The sequence below is a fragment of the Barbus barbus genome, assembly GCF_936440315.1.
Source record: "Barbus barbus genome assembly, chromosome: 28".
In the NCBI taxonomy this organism is placed as follows: Eukaryota; Metazoa; Chordata; class Actinopteri; order Cypriniformes; family Cyprinidae; genus Barbus; species Barbus barbus.
Genome location: NC_136756.1, coordinates 24542433 through 24559843, shown reverse-complemented (window position 1 = coordinate 24559843; position 17411 = coordinate 24542433). Strand labels below are relative to the sequence as shown.

The 17411-nt window shown below is 35.2% G+C and overlaps 1 protein-coding gene across 2 annotated transcripts in view; it reads left to right on the top strand.

The window, feature by feature from the left end:
* The first annotated feature begins 6908 nt into the window (after positions 1 to 6908).
* The window catches only part of LOC306848473 (tight junction protein 2-like), a 77367-nt gene continuing 66864 nt past the window's right edge, over positions 6909 to 17411 (top strand). Inside the window, exon 1 of one of the 2 annotated variants that reach the window (XM_079383039.1) lies at positions 6909 to 7171. In XM_079383039.1, coding sequence (XP_079239165.1) covers positions 7130 to 7171 — 42 coding nt within the window. In that variant the 5' untranslated portion in view covers positions 6909 to 7129. The remainder of the gene's footprint in view (positions 7172 to 17411) is intronic. The other variant, XM_079383040.1, reaches the window with a different exon arrangement.

Below are 17411 nucleotides of genomic sequence, written 5' to 3'. Positions count from 1 at the left end.
ACAAGGCTGTGTGCTCAGCCCGCTGCTCTTCACACTGCTGACCCACGACTGCACTGCCAAGTTCAGCTCCAACCACATCATCAAGTTTGCTGATGACAACAGTGGTAGGTCTCATTAGCAACAACGATGAAACGCTCTACAGAGAGGAAGTGGCACAGCTGGCTGAATGGTGTGGCACTAACAATCTGTCCCTCAATGTGGGGAAGACAAAGGAGGTTGTGATGGACTTCAGGAGAAACTCCGTTGACCACCCCCCACTGACCATCGACAGCTCGACTGTGGAGAGAGTCAGCAGCACTAAAGTCCTGGGGGTGCACATCACAGAGGATCTCACCTGGACCACCAACACCATGTCACTCTCCAAAAAGGCACAACAGCGCCTACACTTTCTCCGCCGGCTGAAAAGAGAAAGTCTCCCTCCACCCATACTCACCACATTCTACAGAGGCACCATTGAGAGTGTGCTGACCAGCTGCATCACTGTCTGGTACAGGAATATATGTAAAAGACTCAGCAATATATGTATGTTTACATGCTCATGCCAGCTGCTTGACTCAAAATGTCTCTCTTTGCACATGTACAGTATTTATGTGAAGCATTCGTATAGTTTGTATTTTTTATCTTCTATTTTTTAGTTTGTATAGGGTAAATATTTATATATAGTATACTTATAGTTAAATCTGTCAGTAGGTTAGTTGTGTATAGGTTTATAGTGTTTTTTTACTAAATTGTTGTATGTCTGTATTTATGTAGCACCGTGGTCCTGCGAAGCACAACATTTCGTTCCACTGTATGTCCCCACATGTAGCAGAATGACAATAAAGCTCAACTTGAACTTGATATGTACTATTCAGTACATTTTTTTAATAATTTCATATCTGAATATGCTCACAGTTTTAAAGATGTAAACCTTAGTAGTGCTGTCAAACGATTAATCACATCCAAAATAAAAGTTTTTGTTTACATAATATATATGTGTGTACTTTGTATATTTATTATGTATGTATAAATATGCTCACATACAGTATATATTTGGAAAATATGTAAATGTATTTACATGTATATATATTTATATTCATATAATTTATATTATATATAAATATATTTAATATATAAACATAGCATATTTTTATGAAATATATACATGCATGTGTGTGTATTTATATATACATAATAAATATATACAGTATCATGTACACAAAAACTTTTATTTTGGATGCGATTAATTGCTATTAATAGTTTGACAGCACTAATTAGTTTTCTTTTATCACAATATTCCAGTTGAGTGATCATGAGTAAATTCCAAATAATTTTACAGTCTAGTTGGTGTTTTTGCCTGCGTTCTCAATAACACTTCATGTATTGTTAGTATATATATATATATATATATATATATATATATATACACATATTAATATATAATTAATTTATTTTTTTTGCAATATTTTGTAGAACTTCTATAGATTACAGCACAAGCATATTATTTTTTTAGGTTTTAGAGTTCAAAAATACTGCATAGAACTAGAGTGACCCATACCTACCGTATAATATGATTTTGACAGATTTTTTTGTGCAAATCAAGTTCTGTAAGTCAATCTGGTTTTGTGAAGTTACACATCTCATGAACACTCAATAAATAAACGTAGAACACACAACTAATACATTATCCATTCACCACACTCACTTATTTTATTTTCTCATTTCTAATTTGCACATACTTGACCTGTACATACATAGTCGCCTATATTATATATTATATATTGTGTATTTTTTTTTTTTTTTTTTTTGCTGCTTTGTACATTGGTCATTGGCTATTTCCTGTTATTTTGTTTCATTACCTGTGTCCTGTCCTGTTACTGTCCTTCTGTTGCACTGTGGAGCTTCTGTCACTACAACAAATGCCTTGTATGTGTAAACATACTTGGCCAATAAAGCTCATTCTGATTCTGATTCTGATTCTTAAATGACTGAGATCTAGTCACTCGTGAAAAGTGTCCCTCTTGTGTTTACAAGTGGTATTGCATGAACATTTATTACCAGCTCAGTGTAGAGATTCATGCCCATTCAGCTTTACTTTTAATCATAATGATGTTAACCTAAACCGTAAGTTAAGACAGCTTCACATGTTGTACATAAATCTAAAGTATGCTTAATATGATGAGGTTTAGACCATGTCAGGTCCTCTGTGTTCCATCTGACACGTTCTCCTGCAGGAACTGGACGGATGTACTTTATGTACACTTATTTATTTATTCATTCATTCATCTTGGTTATTTCTGTCCCAGTCGAGCTGGCCTCACACTTTTGAGATGTATTATTCATTCAAGCGTAGCTGCAGGCACTGTAATCTATAGGGCACACCCTTCATACTTCATGTCAATGCATATTTCAGCAGCAATACCAGTCTTAAACTTTCAGAGTCAAGCCAGTGCTGTGCAGGATGAAACATTGTTACTGACCTTTGACCTGTAATCATGTTATCCAGAGGGTGGGCTTTTATTTATAATGCCTTTCTTAAGGAGCATTGATGTTGCATGTGCATTCTGATTGGTCAGTTTAAAATCAAAGGAGCCTTTATGCTATCAGCCTCCTCTGTAATGCCTGACTTGTTACATAATAGTCAAAACATTTTAGAAATAATTTTAGTTCTTTAAAATTCAACAGTTTGTTGAACCTTTTGACAAATTCTTAAAAAAAGGTTTGCATATGTGTTTTTGTTAAGTGTCCTATTTGATATAGTGTTTATATTTTTGCTTATGATGAGAGTAGGGGATTGAGTAGGGAAAAATCACCTCAATTTTGGCCCAAACTGAGCAAAAATATACAGTTTGGTGCAGTTGCTGATATTTATGTGGCCAAAAATTAGGATGAAACTCGACCTCAATGTAACTTAACAAGATCTCTATAACAGTATAGCAGACTACTTACATAAAATGCATATAAATGAATTAGTTAACACTAATTCCCAATAATATATCAAATATCATTCCTCAAAAGCCTGATTTTAATCACATTTTAGCATGTTTTTTAATGTATAATTAAATTAAAGTAAACCTAAGTTGCTTCAGTATAGTGTGTTCATCTTGAAATATTATTAAAAATATAAAAGTTATTCTTACACAGCAAAAAACACATGAACCTGACCTGAAGGGGGACATTTTTACAATTATTTTAATTTTAAAGTTACTAAATTGACTTTTACTTGCTGAAAAAGTCTAAACTTTCAATCAGATGACAGAAGGCATGTAGTACAGCAGGTTTTTCAGCAAAGTTTTGATCATGATGATAACATTTGCGTATCAAATATGGCACTGTAGGCTATAAAAGTTTAAAACTCACCTGGGCTACTACAAAACAGTTTGCATAATATCCATCTAGGTTTTGCACACTACTAAGTAAACTGATTAAAATAACAGATCATTTAGATTCTTTGGTATATTTTTCTGGACTGTCATTGCTTTTTAACATTTTTCCATGTTGATTTTGGTGAGAAGCATGCCCATTTTCTGATTAAAATGAAATAAGGGCTTTAGGAAACTAGACATAACTGCAGAGCCACCACACTGTACTTCATCTCCACTGCATGAACTCAACAGCCTGTTAATCTTTTCTAATTAGTACGTGCAAGACAGCTGAATCAAAACATGCCCGCTAGGCCACGCTTGACTATTTCACTGGATCACAATTTTGTTTAGTCTTCATTCTGAGCTGCATCTTCACTCCAGAGTGCTTTTACGCAATTTTATGCAGCTCTTCTGACGTGCTTTTTCTGTAGGTGCTAATTAGGTCCATATGCCAGATTTTATTGAACCCTTGTTTTTTTTCTCACCTTTCCTCACACCTAACGTGGATGTGCCGAGGGATAGAGCAGTTCTCATACCCTTTCGTTTTAGTGACAGACCCAATTCAGGCCACAGAATCAGGCTTTTGTGCTCTGCCGAGTTCACACTTGATGCACCTGTGCCGCACAAAAGGTCCCTGTACACGTTTGCATTCTTGCTTCTATTCCACACATCTAAGGATTTTATGAATTATAAATTCAAGGCAGTCTGCTGGAGAGAGGTTGTGTCACCAACAGAATAGCCATCAGAATTTTAATTCATTTTAAGTTGAAACTGTATTTTGACTTATTCTTTGATATGCAATGCATTTTCTATTAGACATATTCCTGTGAACTTAAGTTCAGTAGTGTAAAATTGATGACATGAACAAAACATTTTCAAATGTTGCCATATTGCTAGGGTCCTTTATTGACATCTATGGTTCCATGAAGAACCTTTAACATGCTAGGAAACATTTCATTCCATAGAATGGTTCTTTATAGTAGAAAAAGGTTCTTTAGATTAATAAAGTGTTTTTACACTAAGAAAAAAATCTTTGAGGAATGCAAAATGGTTCTTCTATGGCATCTCTGCAAAAATCCCCTATCGGTAAAGTGCTATAAAAATGTTCTGCTCATTTTTTAATATATAATCATGTTTGAATATATAATGCATTAAATTAGAGCATTTTAGGTCATTTTTTTAGCACATTTTTACCATTTAATTTAAACCATCATTGTTTATTAATATCATCTAATGTTTTTGAAAGTACCTCGCATGTTATGTGTATGGTATCATGTTAATCGGTTATTCATAAATGAAATATATTAATGAAAACATTTGTAATATTGCAATATTTGCCTTTGAATTGCCATTTGCAACATATTTTACCTCTTTCAGGATATTCAACTAAAAAAATATAGGACTTTATCCATTATCATTAAAAGTGGGTGTTATATACCAGAAAAGAACTATTAGTAAACATTATCATATAGCCCATGTGGGCAAAGTGAAATCAGCAGTCAAGGAAAATCATTTCAGAAGAATATAGAAGAACCTTCCACTAAACAGTTCTTAAAAAACTTTTTTTTTCTTAGAGGGAAGAACATTTAAAAATCGTTTTTTATTTTATTTTATTGTTTTTTGATATTGCAGTATTCTTTGTATACTCAAAAAAATATATATTAATTTTCCTCCCACTATGAAGAACCTTTTGTGCAATGAAAACATTTAATGGATGTTAAAGATTCTTCATGGAACCATACATGGCAATTAAGGACCCCTTTTTTAAGATTGTAGACTGATTTCCTGTTCACTGTAAAATCTAGAGTAGTTATGCGAAATTATTTTCATTTAATTCCTTTTTAAACTACATCTTTAAATTTAAATTGAAATGACAGTTCTGTATTCAAATTCAGCATTTAAAACTGAATCAAAATGGCCTTCTCGATTCAATTCTAGATGGCACACAACCCTGCTAGCCAATGCTCCTCAAGACAGCTGTGATCTGTAAAGCCACTTGTGCTAAAGAGGCCAGTCACTGAATCAGACTGGTTCAGCAACTTGTGTCATGATTACAGCAAGGTCAGTCACCAGAATATCACTTAACACAACAACACACACCATCACATGTGCACACACCCACAACAAATACTGCAGATAGAGCAGATAGGAGAAGCACATGTTTGACCACACATTATGACATAAAAGATTAATGCTAATGCATGTGAAACATGATATTCTTCACTAAACACACATTATGACGTCACTCACACAGATACATAGATGCTGCTCTGGTCCATAATGCTGTTGCCCAACACAGCACTCTGGAAGACCACCCCTCTCCGTAAGAGAGGATGCTGGGAGATGACAAAAGACTTCTGTGACAGAGTTCATGTATGCGTAAACAAGCTCAGGGTGTTGCTCATAAACTGCACAGACAATTTATTATGTTTCTATTGTTTTATGTTCTGTTGCTTTAAGCACTTTTAATTATAGCACTTTATTTACACTCAGATATTAGTTATACCAGAAGCTTCTGCAGTGTCCTTTTTTAATTTAGTTCTGTTTTAAATTTAGATCTGAACAGATAAATTTAGATCCTCATGAAAATATTTCACAAAAAGATTTAAGGGAATTGTTGTAGTGCTTTGGCTTTGGAAGCAGGCTTTGAGAGGGTTGACATGTTTGCTCTGAAAATCAAGACTGGAGTTTTGACACTTTGTCATTTGGTCCCTCGTGTTTCAGTGAGGACTTTAGATAGACCATGCACATTTATAATGTTCCTTAATTTAGTTTTGGACATATTAGTTGTTTTCTGGTTTCTGGTGTTTTATAGAGCACATGTTGATGTTGAAAAAAAAGAAAGACATATATGCTTAGTTGGCAGGGCATGGCATAAGGTCATGGGGTTGATTCCAAAGAACACATGTCCTGATATAAAGTATGCATACTTATGTGTACACTACTTTCAAGACTTCTGAAAGATTAACAGTGTTTATATAGATATGGAACATTGATTTTGATTTATAAACTTTCAAAGAAAAAGCATTTTCACTAGGAAATTTGTCTTGCTCCAGGTTTGTGTACACCTTACGATTTATCATTTTTATTAGGATTTTAATGACTATCATCAATATCTGACTTTTTTTTAAATACATACTTTATCTAAGATAAACACCTTAACTCTTAAATCCCCATTCAACTTTCTGTAATCAATCATGTTTATATTAAACATGGCATACTTTCTTATACCATTAACACAGAGTAAAGCTGGTCTTTCGTGATATCTAAAGTTGTTAGCTACCCTTGACAGTAAACATGGTTTAGTGTGTTATCATGCAACTCTCTCAGGGAACAGTTAAATCAATGTTTGCTCGCTGGGCGCAACCATTCGAAAAGCGGGGGAGGATGATTAATTAACAAACGCGTACATTAAAGATTATATTAAGATAACAGACTAAACTGAATTGTTTTAATACATTGTAAGAGTATTGTTTACATTACATACGTATTTTTAAATTACAACGCGGGGTTTATTCATAAGCTGCGTGCAGGCACATCACACACCCCTTTTCCGTTGTTGGTAGAGTCGTGAAGTAGGTTGGCTTGGGAGTCGCTCGCAGCAAAAATGTTTCCCAGGGTCGGTCTTCGCGCACTCAGTCTCTGATCGCTCCACCAAGAACGATTTCACAAGGATCTCTTGCTCAAAACCATGCTGAATCCAAGAGATTGACGACAGCGACAGATTAGAACAAAAATCGCCATTATTCCAGCGCTGAAGTAGTTTTTTGAACAGAGAAACCAGGATGCCCGTGAAAGGTGCTTATCCGAATAAAAGCGACAATGTTGTAAGTATCGCTGCTGAGGGAATGTCATGTACAGTTTTTCCGGAATAGTTTTATGTTTATTTGGGAAAATAAATCCTAAACGTTAGAATATAAGACATTTTGTTCCGACATAGTGTATATTAATTTAGTTTATGATAATAAGGTTGCTTCACCTGTTGAGTTTTCCTCAGTGCGGACGCTACTGTATCAACTCTCCTGTCAACTTTAATTTACTTTTAGGGCAGATTATATATATTTCTAATGGTCAGAAATTATCTTTAGCTCTGTTTCCTTGTCATTTAGAGACTCCCACGTCTAAATACCATTTTATAGAAACAAAACGGGGATTGTTGTGCTTTCACTTTGGAAGTTGCTGACATGTTTGGCCTGAAAAGTCAGAATTGAAGTTTGACATTTTGTCGTTTGGTCTCTTGTTTTCCATTGAAGACTTCAGATAGATATAAACCAGAAACACAACAGGCACAGGTGTTGTGTCTAAACCATTTAACTAATTCCAGCTTTTGAATATATATTTTTAATTTATGGTCTGTTTCAAACAGCACAAGTTTGTACTGAGCATATGCTATAAAATCTAAATAAATATATTGCAGGGGTAGACAATAAGGGAAATTTGTCTTTTGAAGTTCACTGGCCCAGGTCAACGCGTCGGGTATTGATCCCAATAATCACGAAAAAGAACAGTTTGCTTGAACAACATGAATAGCATTTATTTTTTTAAAGGTAGGTTTAGTGCAAAGTGCAGCAAAACTGTGCAAAAACATGAAACAAGTGCAAATAAACCTATTGCATAGGATTCATTCTCCGTAGTCACACAGCAATTCATTATATTATGTTCATACCATTGGTTTCATACACGTTAACTTTTCTCTAACTTACTTGTCTGCATATGTGGGCATTGATCTGCAGAGCTCACAGTAAACCTCTTTTTTTTATCATAGCCCATATATGGGAAAAATATCATATCACGATTTTTTTTTTTTTTTTAAATATCACGATTCACGGTTTTATCACGATTCTTTGTCATGTTGGTTTTACAAGTTGTCTGAGCATTACAGCCAAACTAGAAAGACAAAGCCTTTCAAGGTAACAAAAACAAAAAAAAAGACATGGCAGATATTTAGGCCAAAGTGGGCGAAGATAAAAATCTTTGTCATCATTCTATCTTTCTTATTAAAAAATAAGAACAAAGATACACATTACAAATACACATAATATACAAATAAAACAAACAGTGCTTTATTTTCAGGTACAATAGGTGTATTTAGCAGAGCATTCAATGAAATTGAATGAACAAATATAAAAATAAAACACTATATAGACTGATTCCTAAATTAACTGTATTAAAGTTTTTCAGTCAAGAATAGTGAGTGATTTTTCTCTTTGCGTTTTGTTGTTTTGTTAACGTTAAATGAATAGTTCCCCCAAAAATAAATATTCTGTCATCTGTCTGTCAATTCTGTCATAATGTTTTATTTTTATACCATCATTTACTCAAGTTGTTTTAAACCTGAATGAGTTTCTTTCTTGTGCTGAACATAAATGCTATTTTGAAGAAGGTGGAAAACCAAACAGTTGCTGGTCCTCAGTGACTTCCATAGGATTTTTCTTTCCTGCTATCAAAGTCAATGTAGACCAGCAACTGTTTGGTTACCCTCATTCTTCAAAATATCTTCTTTTGTGTTCAGCACAAGAAATTAATAGAGGTTTGGGACAACATGTGAGTGAGTAAATAATGACAGAAATTAAATTTTAGGGTGAACTATCCCTTTAATGACAGTCGACAGCAAGTTTAGTGTCCTGTCCCTTTAAGAGCTGCACGCATCTAATATACAGGCACGCATCCGTTTCTCTCTTAACTATTTACTTTCATTTTAGAGATAACCAACTGAGTCTGTATGTAAACCTTGTGTGTTTTGACAATATTAGCGCAAAAGATAAGTTAGTTGAGTAATCAGGCGCTGTTAGACAGGCTTTTTAGTGCGCGTGCTTCAGGTGTATGCACGTCAGACCAGCGCGCGAATGAAACCTTTAACCAGCAAGGATTATATGCAAATAATGTACTTTTGCGATCGCGAATCAGTGCAGTATCCTGTCAGAGTAACTCTACTGCTGTATGTCGTGTTGTACAGTATATAGAGACGGAGGCACCAGAACTGTATTTGACATAGTGTGTGCTGTAGCACGATACTACGATATTTCTTCAAAAGCAGATCATGGAGACATTTTTATCGTCCACCATCAAAAATCGTCATATCGCACACCCCTAAGCCCAGCCAATTCCAGCGGTCTCGCCACTGGGGCTGAAACTTTCTCTGCCTTTTCTTTTCGTATTCCCTTTCGCTTTCCCTCAATTCCTCTGGTGATTTTCTCTTCCTTGCCTTCTCTTTTTTACCCGGCGTTTGGCCGGGTGATGGGGGTTTCAGAAACATGTAGCCTAGCTTAATAGTAGCTATAGGTAGGTGCTGAGCAGCAGTGTGCAGTTTGCGCGCGTAACCGCGGGAGCGAGCAAGGCGGTGCAGACGTCACGGAGCGCATAAACTGCTGCATCTGTAACTGTCGGGATCACGTAACGTGTTAGCGGTGGTTACCGAGACGATTTAACAGAAATCAAAACACAGAACCACAGGTAATTAATGTGAAATTAGACTTTTTTTAATCAAGGCATTATTTTTACTGGCCCCACCGGGCTAGTGGTTGGAGCGATCTGGTGGCCCTGACGGTTTTAAAAGTAAGTTACGTCCGGGCCAATTATATTGTCGACCCCAGTATTGTAAACTAAAGTTGTAAAGTGCCAGCACATTAATGTTTAATATTTGGTTTTGGACCGTATGAGTCAAAAGTTTGGACACACCTACAATATCATTATCCACATGTATATAACAGTAAAGTTAAAGTTATGAAATAACTCACAAGGAAGTAAATTAATTATATAGTGACCACAAAATGTTAAACAAATGGATTGGAAATTATCTTAATTTCTTCAGTCGTCATCCTAGGATGCTTTTTAAACAGTATTGAAGGATTTTGCAAGTATGCTAGACACTTGTTGATATTTCACTATTTTTTTTGCATTTGCATTTTTCTACATGGAAAAAAGGCATGATCTGGATGAATAGCTGTTACTAAGTACATACAAATGGTCTACAGCGAAATCAATATGGTTATAAAATAATAATTTAGATATGAAATGAACACAAAAGGTGCAATAAAGTAGTGTTTTATGTTGTCCGCAAAATTAACATAAGCATATGGCCTCTATTATCTAGTCAAAAAAAATTTATGTGAGATATATATTTGTCTACAAAACTAATTCTTTCAAACATTTACATTTTTTTTTTTTTTTTTTTATCAGGATAAACTTTAAATCATTCAGTCGAGTCTGTCCAAACGTTTGACTGGCAGTGAAATTTCCTATAACTCAATCTTTGCATCAGCTCTAGTATTTATGATTTCATATCAGCTCAACTACTGTTGCATCAGAAAATAACTTCTTTAAACTGTTAGTGATGCAGAAACTATTCCTGGAGCTCTTTCTGAGTGCTGCAGGTCACCTTGACTCCATTTGAGTGAGTCTATGGCTGTGTCTCATTACCTATAGTGAGTTCAAGTTTCAAGTTCAAGTTTATTTGTATATCGTTTTTACGATACAAATTGTTTCAGAGCAGCTCTACAGGAAATTAAGTTTCCACAATATATTTATATATTGCAGAACCTTAATATATTTAACTTATGGCAAAATTAGATAATTCTGTATGTTGTCTGAGCATTGGCATCCTCTGAGGTCCTCTGAGGGGTTGGCATTATCTTTTCTCAGGTGTTCGGTAGGGCTGAACGATATATCGTTATCGTATCTATATCGAGATATGAACTTTCAAGATATTACTATCGAAAAAAGCAACGATATAGACGATATAGATTTCCCCTCTCCGCGCTCGCCCCGCCCTGCATACAACTCTGGCAGTCACACAACGAACATCAGTTTTACGAGTGCCCTTGAACCGCTGAGGTCCCTATTCGACCGCAAACTTGTATGGTATAGCTCTGGAAATTCAGACACACAGAGAATCAGCTGTTCATCCATTTTGAGTTCGGCGCTTGTTTGGATGCCCCGTTTCTATTGGCCGCGCGGGGAAACGTCACAGAGCGCAGCGGCAAAAGTTGAACTATTTTGAACTTTGACCGCGGCGCGCGCGCAAGCTCGCAGCTGGTGCGCTCCGCTGCGCGTGCGCTTTGGTCGGCGCAGCAACTAACCGCCCTCGCGCAGCGCAAGCCATTGAAATGAATGGGTTTAATAGCGCAGCGCAGCGCATGCCGCGTCCTGTCTGAAAGGGCCTTGAAAGGGCCTTTACGCCGTACGAGTCGACGTCCACCAGTGAGTTCTTAAAAATAAAACTACACTTTCCAAATTTTTTTGTATTATGATGTTTTTATTTTTCTGAGAAATGCTTGGTTTTCACCGAACCCGTAGTCATATCGTATCGTATCGATATCGAGATATCTGGCATGAAAATCGAGATATGAAATTTTGTCCATATCGTTCAGCCCTAGTGTTCGGTCATCTCAGATCATTTAAGGGTTGGATCCAGACTGAAGCTTCTGTAATTCCTAGTTACATCCCGTGGCAGAAACAGAGACAAATAGAGACATAATTAGCGTAGCTGCTGTTCCATCTAAGCAAAAATGATTTGTTCAACCCAAGCTAAAGAATAATAATAATGTATTTGATCAGATATAACTGCAGTACAAGATTATAAGATGCATTATGTGAATGCTTGGCTGAAGAGATGAGCTGCCTACATAGAATGTATTTTGGGGCATTCTAGGGAGGTTCTGAACCAGCCGAGCTGATGTTGCCCAAAAATGCAGTCTAGGTAGGCAGCTCACTACATTTTATAACTCAACCTATGTTGCCTCTTGTTGCCTCATCCGAATGGACGGCTGATGTTGTCGCCTCAGTGTGGAGGTGTTGTGTTCACCCCAGTGGCCTCCTCATTTGGCTTGGTATTTTCTGTCTGGTTTGGGCCAGCGGGAGAGCAGCTTGGGCTGCAGATTATCAGACCTCATTATTCAGGAGAGAAGAGGCCTGATTCTGATGTTAGGATGAGAAGAGCTGTTATAATCACACCCAGACTTATAGCTTCTCAAGAGCCAATCTTCTTATACTCACACTCTTTACTACTTCTGTGAGCAATATTCAGTACATTCAAGTTAACTTAATGAAAGTTTGAGGACTTGTTTGTGTGTGGAATATGCACAAATGCAATTATTCATTCTAAAAATTAATATTCTGTTATAATTTATTTACCCTCGTCTTGTTCCCAAATGTATATCCTGTTTTTTTTCCCAGTGGAATGCAAAAGGTGAATTTTTAATTGATCTCCAGGAAGCTCTTTTCCATAATGTGACTATTTCTAATGACCTTTCAAGCTCCAGAAGGTCCAAAAATTCATAAAAGTTGTCTATTTGACTTGTGTGCTATATTCCAAGTCTTGTGAATCTTTCGTTCAATGGAAATCTCATTTGTCATTCTGCACATTCAAACTGAGGGGACTCATTCAGTTACGACAAACACATCCACCTTATTTGCATCCATGTTCAGATTAAAAAGAGACATGACAACATATTGACACCTAGTTTGGTGTCATTGATTCTAAACGGTGAATGATTATTTCATTTGTTGTAGCTGAACGTGACTTGCCAAATGAGATTTGAGAGTTGCTGTATAGGGAAATCATTTCTGCATGTTTGTCAAATGACTTCTAAATACTCTCAATATAGTGCATGAGTCATTTTAACCACTTTCATGTTTTTTTTTAATAGTGTTTTTGATTATTTTTAAAACTAAGCAGCTGTGTAACCGTGAACACTATTATTCCTGGAAAATAAAACATGAGAAAAACTGATGACTGAATATTTACTAGGGTGAAATAACAGTTTAGATACGATCTTACTTTGAGGGCTTGACGCTTGCTTTTTCCCCAAGGAGCACATGTAAAATGGGAGCAAAATAAAAATAGGAGCACATGAAAAAATTTAGTAAACACAGAAAAAAAAAATCTAATGATGTGTTTTTCCTTAATAAATGGATACAAGGAGATATTTAAAACAAAATGATTCAATATAATACAAAATGTTCACTACCTTTTTTTTAAATATTTCAGCTTCAAACTATATTTATGTAATTATTTTTAGGCCTACTTTAAACTATAAACTGTTGTACTATTAAATAATATAATATTTATTAAATAGCTGAAAGTTTACACTGATGCCAGATACAGGCTGTGTTACCAAAATACCAATAATAACGGGAATAAAATAACTTTATGCATATTACAGGACATTTAATTATAAGCAGGCCTTAAATACAATGGGACTCTTATTTTAAAATGTCAATGCTTTACTATTGCCATCTACAATATAAACACAAAACATTGTCATAATTTATCAATTATTGGCATAATTTATCAACAGCAAATACATAGCGTTTATTGACTGGTTACTGCATTGTTACTTTAAAACATGCAACACTCATCATGTTAATTTGATTAAATCAGGTTTTTGAAGTTTAATAATCACATTCCAGGACCTTTTTTCACACACATGTTCCTAAATACATTTTGCGAAGTGAAAAGCTCACATTATCAAGTCCTGATTACTGTTAGAATTCCCTACTGTATTGTATTAGCATTGTACTGTTGTGTCTAATCGGGCTCGTCTAGGGGCTGCTTCTCCCCCTGACCAAACACGTGGAGCAACATACTCGAATCCGGCCTAATCCACTAGAAGGCTTTTAATTCTGGCCAGTTGCCTTTAATCTCCCACGAGGCTGCTTGGCTTTGGTTTTTCCGTTTCAATCATACCTTTTAATTAGGATTCTGTTTGCGGATTCATATTCGGACATAATGTCCTCTGATAATAGACGTGCACGTCCTGAACGAGGACAAAGACAACACTGACAGCCTTGTTGTTTTTGAAGAACATCCTGATGTTTTGAGGCTGTGTTACGTCTGCACATACACCAGTGCATGTCTTATCGCAGCTGGTTTATTGCAAATGCTTTGTGCCAGGCACAAGGGCACTCAGTTTACATTCCTCCTGCACAGGCTGTGCTGCTGTAGTGGTTCGGATGAAACAATGGTTCCACCTGTCGCTCACATTCACTTCAAAGGATTCAACTAATTAAACTGCTAGTATGTGTTAATCTGTTTTGACACCTAAATTGCCACCTCACTTTAAAGTCTGAATGGGGTGTGTGGCAAACAGTGATTGTCTCAATTTTTTTCTTGGAGGGCAAAATCTGTAATTTGCTTCTGCATGAAGATCAACTGTAATTATGTAATAAAAGATCTTTTGTTGGGCTTATGCATATCAAGGCTCTTACTACGAGCCAAGGCTATATCCATGTCTTGAACATTGTGTGTTATTTTTTTGGAAGGGAGGGAGGGGTAGTTGTAATGGTCTGTTTATTCAAAGGAATTCAATAATTAAAGGGTTTTAAATGATTTAAGGCAATAAAGAAACATAAGAAGAGCAGTCAAAGACAAGTTGTTAATTTGAGCTATTTGTAAAAAAAAACAAAAAAACTTTTTTTGTTCTTATTCATATGCCAGTTTTATCAAATTCAGTTATGAATTACACACATGATTCAGTCTATTTTAATTGGCGGAAGTAGCTTATATCACAGGATGCTAAAGTTGGTTATTTAATACTTTTCAGATATTAAACTTTAGCTTTATTTCACACTTATCGAATGTTACAAACGGAAGGATTGTGCTGGAATTCATGTTTCGTAACAGTAAAGCCTGCCTACTTCCATTTGATCTCAGACATTTTGACATTGAGATCTGTTAGACCAATGACCAGCCTAAAAATGTAACTTTTTAAAACTTTTTGTCATACTTAACAAATTGAGCAGCATCAAGAATATCAAATATTGAGGTGGACAATCTAGCCATCTCTGATTATTGGGGATGATTTGTCACCCTCGTTGTTGGTGTTTATAGTTCTACCAAAGGTTGTTCACACCAAGGATGATATAACGATAACAATATAGTTAAAAAAATCATTCTAAGTTTAAAAGTATAGCAGCGATCACAACAAAACTATAAGCATAAGGACACAGAGGAGCAATATTGTTGGAATCGCTTTCAAAATGATTTTTTTCCCAGCTGATGAGTGATAAAAACATGGGCAGCCAATCAAAATCCATCCTGCTTTTAAAGCGCTCAAGCATTTAAAGCAACAGACGGCAAAACCGCAGTGCACGTTTCTAATAAACAGAATGTTATTGTGCATTTTTGCAGACGTTAATATAGTTAACGTTCTTTGTGCTTGTGAACGGATCTTAAGAGCTGCTAGGCACCTAGCGGAGGCAATTTTTAAACATTTTAACCTGAAATAATCGTGTTTTTCTTTGTAGTTTGTGGCAGGATAATGCTTCTAAATTACATGGAACAGTTTGAGCCTCTGCGCTGGATATTTTGGGCCTTTGCCCCTCTCACCAGGGTGTACATCCTGTATACATGCACATTTATCAGAAGTTCAGTTCATGCAAGCTGTGTGATTGTTTGATCTCAGTTGGACAGACAGAGTGATGTCAAGATCAGTTCTCATGTACTGCAGTTTCCTGTCTTCTCATCAAAATTTAGTTTAAAAGAAAAAAGGTCCTTGTTTTCTTTTAGATTGACTTCTTAGACAAAGTCTTATGATTTTCCAGAAGTTATTTCCTCCCTGGCCGCAAGGAATTAGATTGGGTTTATCTAGGAATGGACAGGATGAGGACAGTTTACAGCTTGCTTCCTCTGCTGCAATGCTTTCCTTTTTGAACTGTACCACACCCTAAAGATTGCTGACCCTGTGCACAGAGAAAACTCATTAGATCCCTACGGCTCTCCAGACATTGTCCTAATCGCCCGTTGATGACAGATATTTCTGGGAAGTGCATCTCTGCCCTTCTCTATCATATTTGACATGAGTCATGTGTTGTGGATGCAGTGAATGTTTTGTAATTCCAGGTCGTGCTTGCCTCTAATTTAAGTTTCATAACTTTGTGATGGAAAGTTTTCATTAAGGGTTTCATCAGTTTGGGGTGTTGCTTTAATTTATGGTTTAATTCAATTTACCTTAGTGTCAATTTGAAGCAGATGCGCGTCAGTCCGTTTTCAGGTTTCTGCAATTATTTGGTTATAAAAAGATGCTTCTTTAGGCTGGAGGGCAGATTTGTTGTTTAGAAGGCCTATTTTGATTTCCCCTGAGAATATGGCTCATTAGCGAATGCTAGAGGAGATTACTTAACAGGGACGATGGCACGTAATTGTTTTAGTAAAAACAATCATAAAGGACAATAATTTATCTATAATTTTAAGTCTTTGTTGCATTTTATTTGTGAGTAAAATACTGGCTTAAAGTCACCATGACTTTTCTGAATGGATATAATGGATCTTATTGTGAATGATTCATCCATTTGTTACATATTTCATTTAAAAAAATAATAATTTTGACTTTATAATGTTTGATCAAATTGTCATAACTCCGTTTTCTCAATTTGAAATGTGCTTTTTTGATCTTAATTTTAGTTAAAGTTTTAGTAATTTTGTGTTTTTGTCATTTTTTTTATTTTTTCTTATTTTTTTTAACACGTCTGTATAGTTTTTATTATTTTTTTATTTAAGTTTTAGGTATTTTAGTAACAAGTTCATTTTAATTTAGTCAAATGTTGCTCTGGCAATGCGTTTTTTTTTTCTTTTTCTTTTTTATTAATTAGTATTTCAGCTAACGTAAAAAAAAATTCAAGTTACGAAAATGTTTTTATTAATGGTTATTTATTGTTACTTTTGGTTATTTATTTTTAGTCAACTATAAAAACCTTGATGGCAAAAATGACTTCTCTGTGGTTATGAATGATGGACTTCTCCAGTTATGTAGTCTGTTACTTTTGTATCATTGTGACTTGAAGTATAATTACTAAAACCAAAATATATAAAACAAAGTCGAGTTGTCTATGACATAAAAACTACAGTGAAGTTAACAATCCACTGAAGAAATGTACTAAAATTAAACTAAAGTTTAAAGAAAATGTTAAAACAAATGTATTTAATTAAAATTAATTTAATTAAATCGTCATGTTTAATCCAAATATATAATTGTATGCAGAAAAAACAATTAAATATTGAATCTGAACTTATTATAGTACATTAAATAAAATATTTTTCAACCTCAATTAAACCTATGACATCCTTTG